This window comes from Falco naumanni, chromosome 6, assembly GCF_017639655.2.
Source record: "Falco naumanni isolate bFalNau1 chromosome 6, bFalNau1.pat, whole genome shotgun sequence".
NCBI lineage: Eukaryota > Metazoa > Chordata > Aves > Falconiformes > Falconidae > Falco > Falco naumanni.
This window is the reverse complement of record NC_054059.1, coordinates 84,851,953-84,867,290: the sequence shown is the minus strand read 5'-3', so window position 1 is coordinate 84,867,290 and position 15,338 is coordinate 84,851,953. Positions and strand designations below refer to the sequence as shown.

Below are 15,338 nucleotides of genomic sequence, written 5' to 3'. Positions count from 1 at the left end.
TAGAACTCATGCCCAAAGGGGAATTTTTAATCTTTAAATAAATATTTATTTCAAAATAGGTCAGATAACAGCATTGTATTCTTGAAACCTGTCTAGTATGGATGAAGAATTGCCAAATGTTGTGACAGTGAATATTTTTGTAACTGTAGTTCTCAATATTAGACCTCAAAGATTATATCTGATTATCTTTAAACAGATTATGTACCAATACATAAATCCTGGTAAGTATGTATATGATGACTGTAAACTAGAATGCAAATATACAAAGAACGGGATTGCATTTTAAAGTTTCAAAAGAGATAAAAAGGTAATGAATATGGATCTTTCCTTTGTTCTCCTCACTATTTCCTCCTCCCTTTCTACTTTGCTAACACATCAAAGCCATTTGAAGTGATGTCAGGGTGTGAGTTCATTCTCATGTTTTTCCTGAGACAGGATGTAGTGCAACTAGATGCATTAAAATAAAGATTGAACAAATGTCTTTAAACATGCTTCTTCAGAATAATGAACTTCTTAGTCATGTTTAATATATTAAATGCATTTGAGATATCTAACATCCAAGATGTTGAGTTAGTTGTCAGGGAGGACATACAGAAGTGCTTCAGTGTTGTGGATTTTTAGATGGCATGCAACATCTTAAATTTATTTTCTGTAACTTTATAAATAGTTACATTTTTGATAGGAAAAGAGGAGATATGCTGTGACAATGAAGTAGTTAATATTTAGAAGCCCAGTGCCTAGAGATACTAGGATTTATTTCCAAAATATCAAAGGAAATGCCTTCACTGACTACAGTAGGCTTTGATTCATGCCTCTGAGAAGAGATAAGGTGGCCAAAAAAAAAAAAAAAAAGTCATTATTCTGCAGTTTCTGGAACTGAATCTGTTGGAAATCAGAATGCTTTAGTTTTATCTAGCATTGCAATGCTCCAACACATCAAAAGTATTTAGGAAGTAGTTTACTTAATGGTGTTTTCCTTAGTTGTGTCTCAGATTTCTCAGCCACGGGAGATTACAGTGACTTGCCCAAGCAGCAAGGCAGAGAAGAAAACTAACAATTCCCAAATTGTAGCAGAGTGATTCCTCTGTTAAATGCAACATGCTCTGTTTTTTCCAAATGCCAGAGGAGTCTTACCACTGTTGATGTGTTTAGGTATTTTACTTTTCTCCCACCTTGTTTGAAACAATCCATCTGAAGAGAATTATGGTTTACTGTATTTGTACGTCATCTGCAACCCCTTAATTTTGCCCAGGTAAAGACTAGTTGTGTGATGTTTTGTCTGTTTTCAGCCAAAAGTAGGAATCTGTGTTTTTTGCTTGGAAGGGGTAGGTGCTTGCAAATTACCTCTATTTGTTATATTTTAATTTATTAGTCTAGATCTCTCTTGCAGGGTAATCCCTCTGTATAGGCACATATGTTTTTTCCAGTAAGCATCCCAATTCTTCTAGCAAACATTCATCTCTAATATATTTAGAGTGTGAGATTGGTCCTTCTAAATGCTCCCAGATATAGGATTATCTGAAGTAGTGCTTTGATTGTTAAACTCTGTTACTTTCCATCCTTTAAACTGGTAAAACAGATAAACTGGTGATGGAAAAAAATGCTCTTCAAAAAGAGCTCGGATTTTTCAAGAGAGAAATGGCTTTATTACAATCAAGCTTCTCTGTTCTGAGAGTAATTTTCTATGAAACTTGTGATCCAAGGCTTTCAAGACCCACATTCAGGCCACCACTAATCCAGCTGGATTTAGTACAGAGATTCTGATTCTTCCAACTCTTCAAATTAACCAAGTACCCATCAGCTGAGAGACTTAAGGTTGAGTTTGCATGTTTTTTCCAACCCTATGGCTGATAGAAAAGTGTGTAAGGCATAAAGACTTCCATTGTGCATTGTGTCATATACTCTGTTCATCATAACTAATACCCAGAACAAGTCTGACCTTCTGGCAAAATAAAATTTGGCTGAAAAATACCACTTCTCACTTAATTATTTCATGCAGGGTTTTGCCTAAATTTTTCCACAGTAAAAAATTGCACAAGTACATTGGTGGGCTTAAATCCCGAGTATTTTCTTATTTTTAATTCACTCAAATCCATTTTCAGGTTTTGGTTATAAATTAAAGTCTCTAATTTTAATATTATTCTCATTTCATTTTATACATATAATAGTATGTGAATACTGAAGCTGATTTATAACAAAAGATCATTTTCTGACTGTGTAACAGACAAAACAAATGGGTTTATAACCATCTTTCACACTTTTCAGAGCTCACATATTTCAAATCTGTTACTGACTGGTGCTCTGCTTTCTTTTGTGGCATAAAAATGATTTGACAATAAAAACACAGAATATTTCTAATCAAAAGTAATAGGACTGCAAAGGAAAATAAAATGTAGATACAGTGAATGTCAAACTATGACTGAATTGGACAAGCACAGAATATTCAGACCTGATTTGCTTTAATGTGTCTCCATCATCAGAATTCAAAAGCTAGTGTTTTGATGGCAAAATAGCCTTTTAAAATGAAATTACTTTCTTTATCCCCAAGGAAATTAAAGTATAGTTGGATTTTCTGTAAAAAAAATAACATAAACTCATAAAACAAATTCATGTTTTTAAAAACAGAGCAAAATTAATTAAGACAGAGGGAGACAGTCAGTTTCTAATTTCCTTAATTCTTTCAGAACAAGTCCAGTGGGGTGGTAGAGCTAATGTAGTTGCTACACACAACTGAAAGGAAGCACCACAAAATTTGTTCTACTTTTGCTAATTACACTGCAACCAGTGAAATTATAAACTAGGAAATGTCACGTTGGAATGAGCTCCTATTCCACAAAGCACTAGAACATACACACTCTTCACTGTGTCAGCTGCTGTCTTGATATGTCAGGTTTTTAATGTGAGTTAAGTATTTAGTTACTTTCATTTTCTTAGAAAATTTCAGCCTTAAAGTTTACACACTGTTTAAGTGGTTTGATGAATAAGGCTTTATTGAAATTGCTTCAGTACCAACACATGGTAGAGGATCCTTGTAAAAATACAGCAATGTAGAGTGCAAGTGAGAAAAACCTAGATCCTTTTTCAGTGGATGGAGAAGAGCAGGGCTTCTGGAAATCAGATAACTTTAATTTTTAGGAGGTGAAGCCAAGAAGTCAGTCTGTGTGTGTGTGTGAGGTAACTATATATGAAGGAATTAGATGCTCTAATAGAGTTTGATGGACTGGTGTTACTGCATTTTATCAGAGATTCCTTTTAAAAAAGCTCTTGGGAAAGCTTGCTTTGATAAAAGAGTGTGGCTAACTTAGACTTCATTTTTAAACAAGGAATTTTCATTTCTCTTTTGTGTATTCATTGTATAGAATCAACCCTTACCAAAATTTTGACTAATCCTTTTCTTCCAAATAAATGCTAAAAGAAGGAATGGGCTATGTTCTGTCAATCAATTGACTTTTGCTATAATTTTATGAATTTTTAGGGCAATTCCAGGATTTTGTGAATACCATAAAAACATCTACTCTGTTTTAGGAAAATAATCCTAATAATCCCAATTAGAATAAGACTGATATAGCTAGAATTCCATACTGGAATAATTCTGGTAATGTTGAGAAATTAAAAATCAAATGGTGGCAATTTTGACACTCTGCAAAATACCTTTCATTGTTTTAATTACTCTTCTATTTAATTTACTCTGCAGTAATAGATGATAGAAATACCTTCTTTCAAATTAAGAAACTTATGAAATATTTCTTTTCATACTTTGTTTCATAGCAAATACTCACATTTTGGGTATTTTTCCCCCATGCAAATTAATATATATTTCAAAACTGTAAAACCCATTGTAAAAAAAAAAAAAAAAAACACCTTTCACCTTTCATATAGATTTTCCCAATATTTTTTAAAAAAACACATGTAGAACTTTATTACTCCTTGCTGAATAAGTACACTTCTGACTTATTTTTGTTAATTTTTTTTCACATTCTGATGACAAGCTTGACTAATTTATATAGTTAATGAGAGATGAAAGACTGTTGCTTGACATGGAGGAATACCTTATTTCATCACTGAAGGGCAGGCTAATATCTGTATGCTTTGCTTGTCTTACATAAACCTATAGAACCTACAGTTCCCAAATTGTTACTAGCAAGAGCTATATTAGGAAAGTTTGATTTTTAACATGAAAATTACTGGTCTGTGTGTGATGTTTTCAAAAGTACTAAAAAGATGAACAGGCCTGGAACTTCTACTGGCTCAAAGGAGGTGATGGTAAAATTTTTAATGAGGAGGGAAAACATACTGGTTATACTGGAATTATGATAGCCAATTTTTAAATGGAAAACTGCTTAAATGCTCTGTTTAGTATATTTCAGTACTCTTCTTGATATGTTTTTTTGCATAGAGAATGTTCCATGATTGTATTTCCTGTAGACTTTATCCATTCATGTTTTGTATTGTTCACTTGGCAGATCATTACTTCAATAAATGATTTGTTTTCCTTTCTTTTATGTTGTTCTTAAAGTGAAAATGGATGAATTAGGTATGCTTTAAGAACTGACACAGCCAGAATATGCACAACTGTCTAGTTTCTGTCTGTTCAGATTAGGTAAAATAAAATGTTTGTTTTCAATTAAGTTGTGTAACAGAGGGTGAACAGACTACTGTGAAACCAATCCATCTGTCATATAATGCTATGTTACCATATTACATCAGCAGACCATACTGATACTGAAAGCTTACTATACTGTAATACAATTCTTAAGGAAAAAAAAAATCTTACAAAAGCATAATTTAAAAGTTACTGGTAAAAATATGTTTTGGTAGTAGCAGTTGTATTTATGTATTTCATGGAGTTTAAAGCCTCGGAGCAATTTAACAGACCAAGAGAGCTAGAAATTTAGTTTTATACAGTATCTCAATTCCCTAGATGCTGAAATATTAGCAGAAGACCAGCTTGCCTCCTTCAGTCTTCCCCTGCCACAGGGCAGAAAGCAATGCAGAAATTACCAAACTGCTTAGGCTTTATCTTTTCCATACGTTGGTGGAACACTGGAACAGGTTGCCTAGATGCCCCATCCCTGGAAACATTCAGGGTTATGTCAGACAAAGCTCTGAACAACCTGATCTAGTTGAACATGTTCCTATTCATTGCAGGGGAGTTGGCTCTTCGGAGGTCCCTTCCAACCCAAACTGTTCTATGTTTCTGTAAGTGTTCCTTCTTGCAGTTTCATTGTGAATGGAGAAGAAATCTTGTGCGTTGATCCGCTTCCTCATCAGCTGTTGTCTAGAGCAGGTCAGAAGAAAACCTTGAAATATATGCAGGCTCGTTTTCAAATTCATATTCTCTTTTCATATCATTGTTTACCCTGAAGTGTTATTTCTGTCCATGTAATTTTAAACATTTCTTGTAATTACTTCTTCCTTCTTCAGCATTTGAAGGCTAATTATATTGCATGTTTTTAAAAAAGGTCTTCTCCTTGCTCAGCAATAGATACTTCTAAAATGATCTGCTGTGGTGATGTGACTTTGTAATGTTTGGAATCATCTGACAAGCGAGGAAAAGAGATTCCAACCAGCTAAATTTAGATTTAAACCCATTAGTAACAGATGATGTAAGAAAGCTGTACCAATTTCAAAAACATCTGTTTTTGTGGACTTCAGAATTAAATGACATTCTTTTGGAGTAAATGTAAATATTCTGGAAAATGTCCCCCCCCCCCCCTTTTTTTTTTTTTTTTAGGTAGATGCATATACATCATGACTCTGCTATATCCCGTAACTACTATTTTTGAGTGTTTTTTGGGAAAGCAATAATGCACCATTTAGCTACTTTTCACTTTTGTATCTGAATTAACTATGTATCAGCTAGTTTAGTCCTTGTTTTGCATTTCCTACAAAAATGTGTGTTTGTGTTTTCTTTAAAATCTTAGCCTGTATACTGATGAGGGTACCAGAATCTGTTCAGTTTTTTTTTTTTTTTTTTTTTTCCTGTTGAATTTTGACAATTTGCTCTTGTTCCTCCTTGGAAAAAAATCCAAACCTTTTGAATATTTTTATAATACTGTTTTGAGAAGTCCATTTGGGATCTCAGAGTCCAGGTTTCCAGTTGAGCTTGTCAGTTTCAGAAATATACAGAAGACCCCATTTTTCATGTCCGGACTGTGATACCACAAATGATCAGTACAACTCAGGAAACATCTTGGCTTTGAAAGACCATATTTTAAAAATATGTACCTTGACTAAGAAACATGATTTCTATCTCTGGTAGCACAGTTTAGAAGCTCAAGTCATGGCCTGACAAATTAATAAATAGTATTTATATTTTTAGCTGCTTTAAAAAAATTATGTTTTATTCTGAATGAAGTATTCTTACAGAAATCCCTCTACTAGTATAAATACTCTTTCACCAAGACTTCCTTCATCAAGCTGTTTCCTTCTCGAGTACCCATAGTGATGCTTCCTTTTCCTTTGCCATTCTAACCAATGTTTCACACTTGTGATGGAAATAATGATTTTACTGAAAGCAAAGATACAATTTCCAAAATTATTTTTTACTTCAGTGGTTTTGAAATTTCACCATCTGGATGTGTGTTTTAACTCCTTTGGATAAGCCTCTTCCGGTTTGGTGGTGCAACACTAGAGTTCAAGGTTTGAGAAGGTTGTATTTCTAACTATTTTTATTTAAAAATTTCCAAGTTCCAAGAAAAACAGATAAATTGAAATGATTTTATTTACCTATCTGAAACTTAAATGTGAAAACCATGCGTTTAAATTGATAACTTTTGCATGACTGCATTGATTTTTGTATTTTCCATGTCTGATTATAACATTTCCTAAATATGGGAATGCTGCTTGGCTTGAAAGACCAGAGTAAAAATAATTATGAAGTATTAACAGTGTGAAACAGTTTTAAAGAATATTTTAATTATTTTTCACTTGGTTAATTTCAAAAATACAACCTTTGCCTTTACTTAGTATGTTTGTTTGTTTGTTTGTCTGTTTGATGCATTTTAATGAAGTCCAGGGAGGTAAAATTGCCACCTAACTGATTTTTCATATAGTTAGTATAGTGTTTTCTATAATTTTTTTTTTATTCCAAAGCTGAGTCAGTATGATATATTCCCCCAAAGTTATATGTTTTTTCTGTAATATTAGTTGAGTAGCTTTTAGAAACTACTTCAGTTTGTTGTTCGTTGTCCAGCCATATAACAGTAATGTACATGCAGTGAACTGGACGTATGACCTATATATTTAGATGTAGGACTCAGGCGAAAAAAAATTAATCTAATTGAAAAAAAAGGAAGCAATAGTCCATGCTGTGTTATGGGTTTGTTGGCATAGTTCTAACTTGCTGAATTCTTCAAAAAATATACTAACAGAAGGAAACACACAGTTTTTCTGAATTAGAATTTAAAAAGCCCTTTTTTTTCTGGTGAAATGCAGTATTAATTACATGTTTTCAGTTTGACTTATTCAAAGAAGGCACAACAAGAAGTAGCTGTAGAGTAGTGGTGGAAATGGAAGGTTACTGGGAGATCTCCAGTTTATCCAGTGTATGAAGCAGAGAAAAAATTCATAGAGTGTGAAATGTTGGTGCATCAGAGCACTAGCTCAACATTAGCAGTCCATGGGAGAAGAGAGAATAACTTCTTGGCATAAATAAATATCTACAGAATGTACTATATGATCTTTTCAAGATTTTCCATTAAGTACTCTACATATTAATGTGATGGGGATTAACCTTTATCCTTTCTTTATCTAGGGATCACTGACAGCTGTAGATTCCAAATAGGCCACATGATTACAGGTTAATCACAGGTGCAAAGCATGCTATCAAGTTATCCTTCCAAAAATATTAAAAAAGAGGTCAACTAAACTCTGTTTTAGCAGATAATTTATTTTTTCAGCATTTTTAATTCCGAAACTGTATTTCTTCCTCAGATACTCTCTTTTCCAAATAATACATTTTAAAGTAACTTCATTGAAAATTCTTTGATATGTAGTAATTATCAATATCTGAGTTGCCAATAACTTAACTGATTTTGCATATTCTGTGTGATTTCAATAAACTTTACATGAAGATTGTGCTTTTTTTCCCCTTTGAGAGAACGTATGTAAGAAGGGATTTATTTTCATTAACTCTATTAGATAGTTCAGCACTATTGAAAAGTAGATACTGCTGCTTTTATAGCAGCCTAGCTGTGCCTCTGTGAGTGCATGTTCATTCATTGTCCCTAGGACTCTGCTTCTCCTGGTACTGATATACAGAATTTGGTATAACTGCTCAAAATGGGCAAGACAGAAATAAAAATCAAAATAATGACTTCTGTGATTTGTATTAATCTACAAGCACTGTTTTAATGAAATTCTGGTTTTGTTGATTAAGCATCTTGGATGCATAAGTAACATGAAAATATGCTTAAAATTATCATTCCAAAAGGACTGTTCTAGATCAACAAAGTGTACAGTCTATCATATTGATGCAAGTTCGGTGGTGAACACAGAGTAGATGGCAGGGACAAGCCTAGTGGGACTGTTCATCTAATTAGAACAAACTCAGATCTCAACAATAATTGCATAAAACTGGAATTGATTTTCAAATAAATTCAAAATAATCTAAATTATTCTTAACAAATGAAGGAAGCTTGCTCTGCACGCATTTCATATAAGCACAGGCTACTAGTATATATGGTAATATGGTTTTACAGCCAGTTTGGAACAATACCTGCTTGTTGTATCTGACACAGTACGGATAAATAGGACAAATTTCAATCTTAATTATAAACTCAGAAATTGACAATTACTAGTGCAAACATAGAGTGATAACAGATAATTCTTCAGTACAGAGTTTTGTGCTCCCTGTGGAGTCAGAACACCTTTGACTCTCCTCAAGTATTCTCTTTGAGGACAGAGCATGAACTACTTGTTCACACCAGTGACTTCGAACTGCAGAAGGAACAGAACATGAGGCAGAGGCGTCAAGTGAATTAGGCTCCTCAAAGTATCTCCATTGCATCCATTTAATATGATGGGAAACTTTTGTGTTGATTTGTCATTTGATTTTTACAGTCTCAAATAATTACTTCAACAAATAGATGTTCTGAAAAGAATGAGACCAGTGGTTCTGGTATTCTTTTCATTGAGTAAGTTATTCTTTAATTTGATGCTCATCAGAGAGTACTTAGGGCAGCTCTCTGTATTGATTGATCGGAGAAGCAATATTGCTGACTTAGAGGAATGCCTGACTGACTGCTTTTGTTCCAGTAAGCTCAGATAGTTCCTGCATGACTGTCATTAACAGCTTGGTTAATCCTGCATGTTTTAAGCCATCTTTCAGTGTTGTACTTCTGTCAAAAATCTAAATGTACTTTTCTGGACTTGTGAATGTCTTAATATTTATTTTCATCCCAAGTAGGAATGAAGAGTTGAAATAACCCAATTCTGCATTAAATGAAAAATGCTAAAATCTTTGATACAGAGATGTCAAACAATCCCGTTTCTACACACTTGAATTAAAAAGAGTTGTCAGCACTCCTGACCTGAGATGATTTGCTTTAGTCTGTTGAGCAACACTGAAATACTTTATCTGGCAATCAGTTTGCCTGTATTTGTGCTTGTGAGTGCAGCCTCCCGGGATCTGTAGGTCCTGTATTCTGTGCTCTTTTCTTCTCTGTGATGCAGCTTGACTAGCTGAACAAAGCCCCCTGGTTCACTGAGTTGGGCAGCTCTCAGGTGGCACTTTGATGGTTCAATTAAAGAAGGATATTGCAACGATTGTTGGCATACATGGTCAGGCAAAGAGCAGCTCACATGGGAAGACAGAGATTCTGAGGCTCCTAAAATGTAACTCTGATGGCATAGTTTAGCCATTCGTGTAAATATACAGACTTTTTGCCCCAGTAAACCACAACAAAATATTTTCTTAAAAAATTTTCTGCATCCTGCAATTACAAGTTGTTTAGCTGGTGGAGGTCTCAACAGAAAATTTGTAGTACAGTTGGCAGTGTGAGAGACAGAGCATATGTAGTACGATGCAGTTTTAAGAGAGGATTACTGCAAAAGCATGAACATATCAGCAAGATAAGAATATATCTATCTATTCTGTATGGTTAGCATGTGTTAGAAAACAGAAAAAAATGGCCATTACCTTGTCAGGAACCTTGCAGCTTTCTCCTACCCTGCTGGCTTTGTTCAGCCCACATTGCTTCATGTACATCTCTGCATGGGGCGGGCTGGCTAAGGGAAGCCTCCTGCAGCCTGCTGGCCGGCTGCACTAAGACCTCAGACTCCATAACGTGTTTAAGTAGGGAGTGGGAAAAAAAAAATCTAGGGAAACTTGTTGCATAGTGTAAGAAATTATTATATATTGTAACTTCTTGTACTTTGTTAACATGTTTGGGTGAGTTTTGTAGTTAGTTCTGCCAGGTTATTCCACCCCTGCATTTGGGTAAAATGAGGAAGAAAGATTTTAACAAAGTTAATGAGGCTGCAGTGTGGGTGGACCCCAGTACACTCTATGTAAGAGCAATCCCCTGTTCTGGGGTACAATAACTGAGTACAAAATTATGCTTAGTTTCATTCTAGTATTCCTTATTATACTTTCAATTCCCTGGCATTGACATTTATTTTAGTAACCGAAATCAAACTGAGATAACTGTGAACATTTAAGTAGGTCAAGACTTCAAGCTTTTGCCATCTGTTGAACTTCAGTTAGTTCCAGACCACTGCTTTCCTTTTCTAGCCTTGGAATCCATGTATCTAGTGACCATCTTTATGTGGAGTTGATTTAGGTTTGTTTTTAGGGAAGAAAAAATTATTGTCCTGCACTGACAAACTTTTTGAGTTTTCAACCTTGTTGTGTTTGAATTAATTAAAAACCAAGCAAACAACCACTTCTTAGGAAGCAGTGATGCTGAATTATGGTGCAAAGGGATGATTTTTGCAAGATGTGTGAATGATTAGCATTGAAATTCATGTTTAGATTTAGAAATGTAAAGATCAGGGTCTTTCCAATCTACATGGTACTGAAATCTAAGGAACCATAAACCTTTTGCTCCTAGGAGCCGAGTTCATTTCACCTAGCAGTAAATAGCTAAAGGACACTAATCCTGGTTTGTTGTCAAGACTTTCACTGTCAATAATGGAGAAAGAGAGATACCTTTGGCTAGTGACTGATTAAAGACAGAAGAGGTGAATCGTAGCCTCTATGGCAGAAACCTGTTATGGTTGTATCAGAGAAGAAGAGAAGCATAGTAATAGTAATCATAGCCCTTCAGTGGACTTTTAGAAATACACACGACTGAGAACCATTACCTTCACTTCCCATTTGATAACTTTTAATCTCTCTTCTCCATGGCCAGATACTACAGACTCCGTGGACATGTTAGTTCTCTGTGGGTTCTGCCCTGGGATAAGCCATGCTTGTCTCCATGTCTAGCTCCTAGTGCATTTGGAGCAGCCTGTAGTCATTATTAGACAATGGCTCCTGTATCCTGTAGCCTTTCTATTACAGGATCTCGCTATAATTTTTTTTTAAATTATTATTATTCATATAAGATGCATTGTCAGTGTTGTCATAGAGTTAGTCTTTTAAATAGATTTCAGAGAGTTCTTGCATGTGAAGATGAAACCTGCAAATTATCTTCATAAGGAGACAAGTGAAGTATTAAATATTAATATTGTACGTTTGGTCTGAGTTGCCTATGCATCAGCAGGTTAGTGAGTTTTTGTCACGGTTAAAATTGCCTCACTGGCAAACAAAGGGCACATTTTTTGAATTGTACATTCATTTAGAAATGCTCTTGTAGAATCCTTGCTGCCCTGTAAATTTCCTTCTAGCTACACTTTCCCTGTTAATAGTAAATAATGATGACTGAAAAGGCTAAAAGATGTGCTTATATAACTTCCTTTTCTCTAGCGCATTGAGCTTCATTTGCAGAGTGATCTGGAGGCAGCTGTTGTTTGTGGAGTTCTTTTCTTGAGTTCCTTGAGAAGGCTTAAGGCTGAAAAAGATCCCATTGCATGAACAGAGCCAGCCAGGTTTAGCTAGGTAAGCACATAAGAAAAGAACTGTGACAGCCTAATTCTGAGGTGAAGTGAAGGAGCTTATATTTCACTTCTGAGTGTCGGGTCAGGTGACTCCGAAGCAAACAATGAAACGTCAAGAAGGAAAATTATTATATCAGGTAGCAGCTTGTGTTTCCCAGATTAGACTTCTTGAGCAGAATTACATTAAGATTTCCTTTCATCATTCTAATTAAACTATTCTGCCCTTTTCATTGTCTTAGGTTATTGGTGATGAATGACAGAGAAGTGCCTTGAGTGCTGCTTCCCAAATATGATTAAATGAGATGTTTTTCTGTGAAAGAGATTATACATTAGCTGAATTTAAAGCAGCTACAACAGAAATAGGGACTACATATATCAAAAGTAAATTGTGCACCTGCATGTGTTGGATTAGATGTCTTTGAATCTTTAATTGAAGCATTTTCTTTTTAAATGTGCCTTTCATTTTCTGGAGTTCTTATGTTTAAGATTTGAGATGATCACAAAACACAAGTGATCTTTTAGATTTCTGTGCAAAAACGGGACAAAAAGGAAAATGATAATTTTGTAGTCTAAAAGAAAACACAGAATCTCAAGTCAACTGTAACTAATAAGGAGTCTGTTGTGCTGTATCTTGTTTCAGAACATTCCCACTCACTTATGCAGTAATCTTGGTATACTGAAATAACCAGGCAGTTCACAGTGATGCTGTCTGGAGTGTGAGCTGCCTTTTGTACAGAGGGTGTATGCTTCTGACATGGAACAATAATCTAAGCTAGATGTGCAGGGAAAGGTGTAATTTTGCAACGCAGACATCCTAGAGCTTCCTTCACTAATCAAAACAAGAAAACTGCCCTAGAGCTAAGCTGCAGTCCCTATCAGTTAGTTTTAATACAGTTTAGATTAGATCTTCTCCATGAAGCAAGTTTAGGAAAGCATATGTGAATGTCAGTTAACAATTTATTCGATATACCCTCAAAAGATTGATTACTGACAGCACTAGAAATTCTAGGCATTAACCGTTTGCACTCTTGTGTGTTCCTGAGAAAGAGGTAACTGCATATTATGTTCCAGGTTTGTCCTACATTTATAGCAATCATTATAGTGCAAATATACCTTTGTCATGTTGCCTTGTGTATGAATTATATTCTAGACTTTGTCCTAGTGTAACATACATTATTATGCTCTCTGCAGTTCTTGCAGTATTGAAAGCTTACGCTGCATATGTGGAATTCATAATCAAATTTACCTCCATTCATTTCCATAGAAGACCATGGACCTATGGTTATAATTTATTTTATTGTTTAAAGCAGAGATATTAACTTGAATTTCAATGACTTCTTATTCATTTAAAGGCTCAATAGGACAGTTTACCAACTGAATTTGGAAGGGGTAGAAACAAGCCTTCACTTATATGCATAATAAATACAGGGACAGATTCCATTTCATAGACAACAATTTGTCTACCTGACAATTTCTTCAGAAAATTATCAGTAACTTTTTCTATTTAAATAATTAAATTCCATGTCAGATGAAAGTCATTACAATGAACATTGGTTCTTTTCTTCTTTTACATTTGTACATTCCATAATACTGAGCAATAGACTCGGTCTTCCACTTCTTGCTAACAGTATGTACTTCTTGTGTATACTTTCTGCTTTGGACAGCGCCACTAGATTTGTGTTCCTTGGGTTTTTAAAGAATGATCCATAAGTACATGGCACACGTGAACCTCCAGACACTCTTTATATAAACAGGTTTTCCATGAGCAGTCAGACTAATTGATTTTGGTTTAATTTTTGGTATGGATTTTGGTTCTTTCTCCCTACACACACCACTGCTCATTGCAGCTCCCTTTCCTGGCTCTATACAACTCCCCTGCTGGGCCAATTAATGCACAGCTGCAACTGCTGCTGATTTGCTATTTGTTGATTTGGGTCATCTGACTTCTGTGGAAAAAAGCTGTGCAAAAGAATTTTGTCTGTTGGTCTCTTTTCTCAACACAACTCAGCCACAAACTTTTCATGAATTGTTTGGGAACCTGCTGTGGGGGGCAGAGGTGAGAGGCATTTTTTTTTTTTTTTCATGATTTGACTGATAAAATAATATTAAAGGTTCTGTCACACAGAGTTTTTCATATGGAGAGTGTTGTTGATTTAAGGAGAAAGGAAGGATAGTTGTAATTCATTTTATCACAATATCATTTAATATTTTGAGAAGTTAGATATTCAAAGAAAGAAAGATGGAAGTTATCTAATGTATATACTTCAATTATGAAATATGCAAGAATAAAAGTCAGCATTGTCAGCCTAATTACTGACTCTATTCTTTGCATTTTCCAGTAAAAGTGCTTGCTGTTCATAGTTCACATGAAAGTGAACCTTTGTGTTGGGCATAATTTATAATATTTATGGGCCAAATTTGTCTAAAACATGAGTCGGAAAAAATGAGCACATGTACAAATAGTAAAAAAAAAAAAAGACAGCAAAGTGATTTTAAACATTTTTATACCTACAAAAAAATCTTATGTTTCTGGCTCTGCATTCCCCAGGGATGCAAAATTGCAACATAATGTATTTTTTTCCTCTTTTCAAAAGAAACAAGGAGGTTTTGCTTTGAACATAAAAGCTCTCTATTTTTTTTTAACAGCCTTTTTGAGAAATGTATCGGTCCCCTGGAAGGCTGTATAAGTCTATTTTGCTGTTATACGTGGTAAAATACCAGCAATACAATCAAAACCTGAAGCTCTATACCCAGCAATAGTTTTTAACTACTTTTAGCTACATTAACTTTGGTTTGTGTTAGTATTTCTTTCTCAAAAGACTTTGAGCATGTACATTTTTTTTACTGCTATCCACAAATAAATTCTTCACAGTTTTTTAGCCTGTTCAATAAAAATACAGAAGTTGTAAGTTAAAAAAAGAAATAGCCAGACTGCACCTATCATTCTGAGAGATTGATCTTGGATGTCTTGGATGATTTATTTTTGGAAATAATTCTGGATTTCTTCTTTCTTTCTTTCTTCTATTTTTTTTCTCTGTGTTCAGATGGAAGACGTCATAGCCCGCATGCAAGATGAGAAAAATGGGATTCCTATTCGTACAGTCAAAAGTTTTCTTTCCAAGATCCCCAGTGTCTTTTCTGGTAAGAGTCAAAGTGAATTTTATAGTTTTTTAAAGTTTCCTCTCTACCTCATGTAATGTGATGCTCAAACAGAAAACACTTTAAATTGAATTCTATGGGGAATTCACAGTCATCTGGTCTGGAGGAGACATTGACTATCCTTTTAATGCTTTAAT

At 34.6% G+C, this 15,338-nt stretch overlaps 1 protein-coding gene across 6 annotated transcripts in view; it reads left to right on the top strand.

Moving 5' to 3' along the window:
- Positions 1-15,338, top strand: part of RGS7 (regulator of G protein signaling 7) — a 236,338-nt gene that overhangs the window by 96,898 nt on the left and 124,102 nt on the right. For all 6 annotated transcript variants that reach the window (XM_040599084.1, XM_040599088.1, XM_040599086.1 and 3 more), the window contains exon 3: positions 15,087-15,183. In XM_040599084.1, coding sequence (XP_040455018.1) covers positions 15,087-15,183 — 97 coding nt within the window. The remainder of the gene's footprint in view (positions 1-15,086; positions 15,184-15,338) is intronic.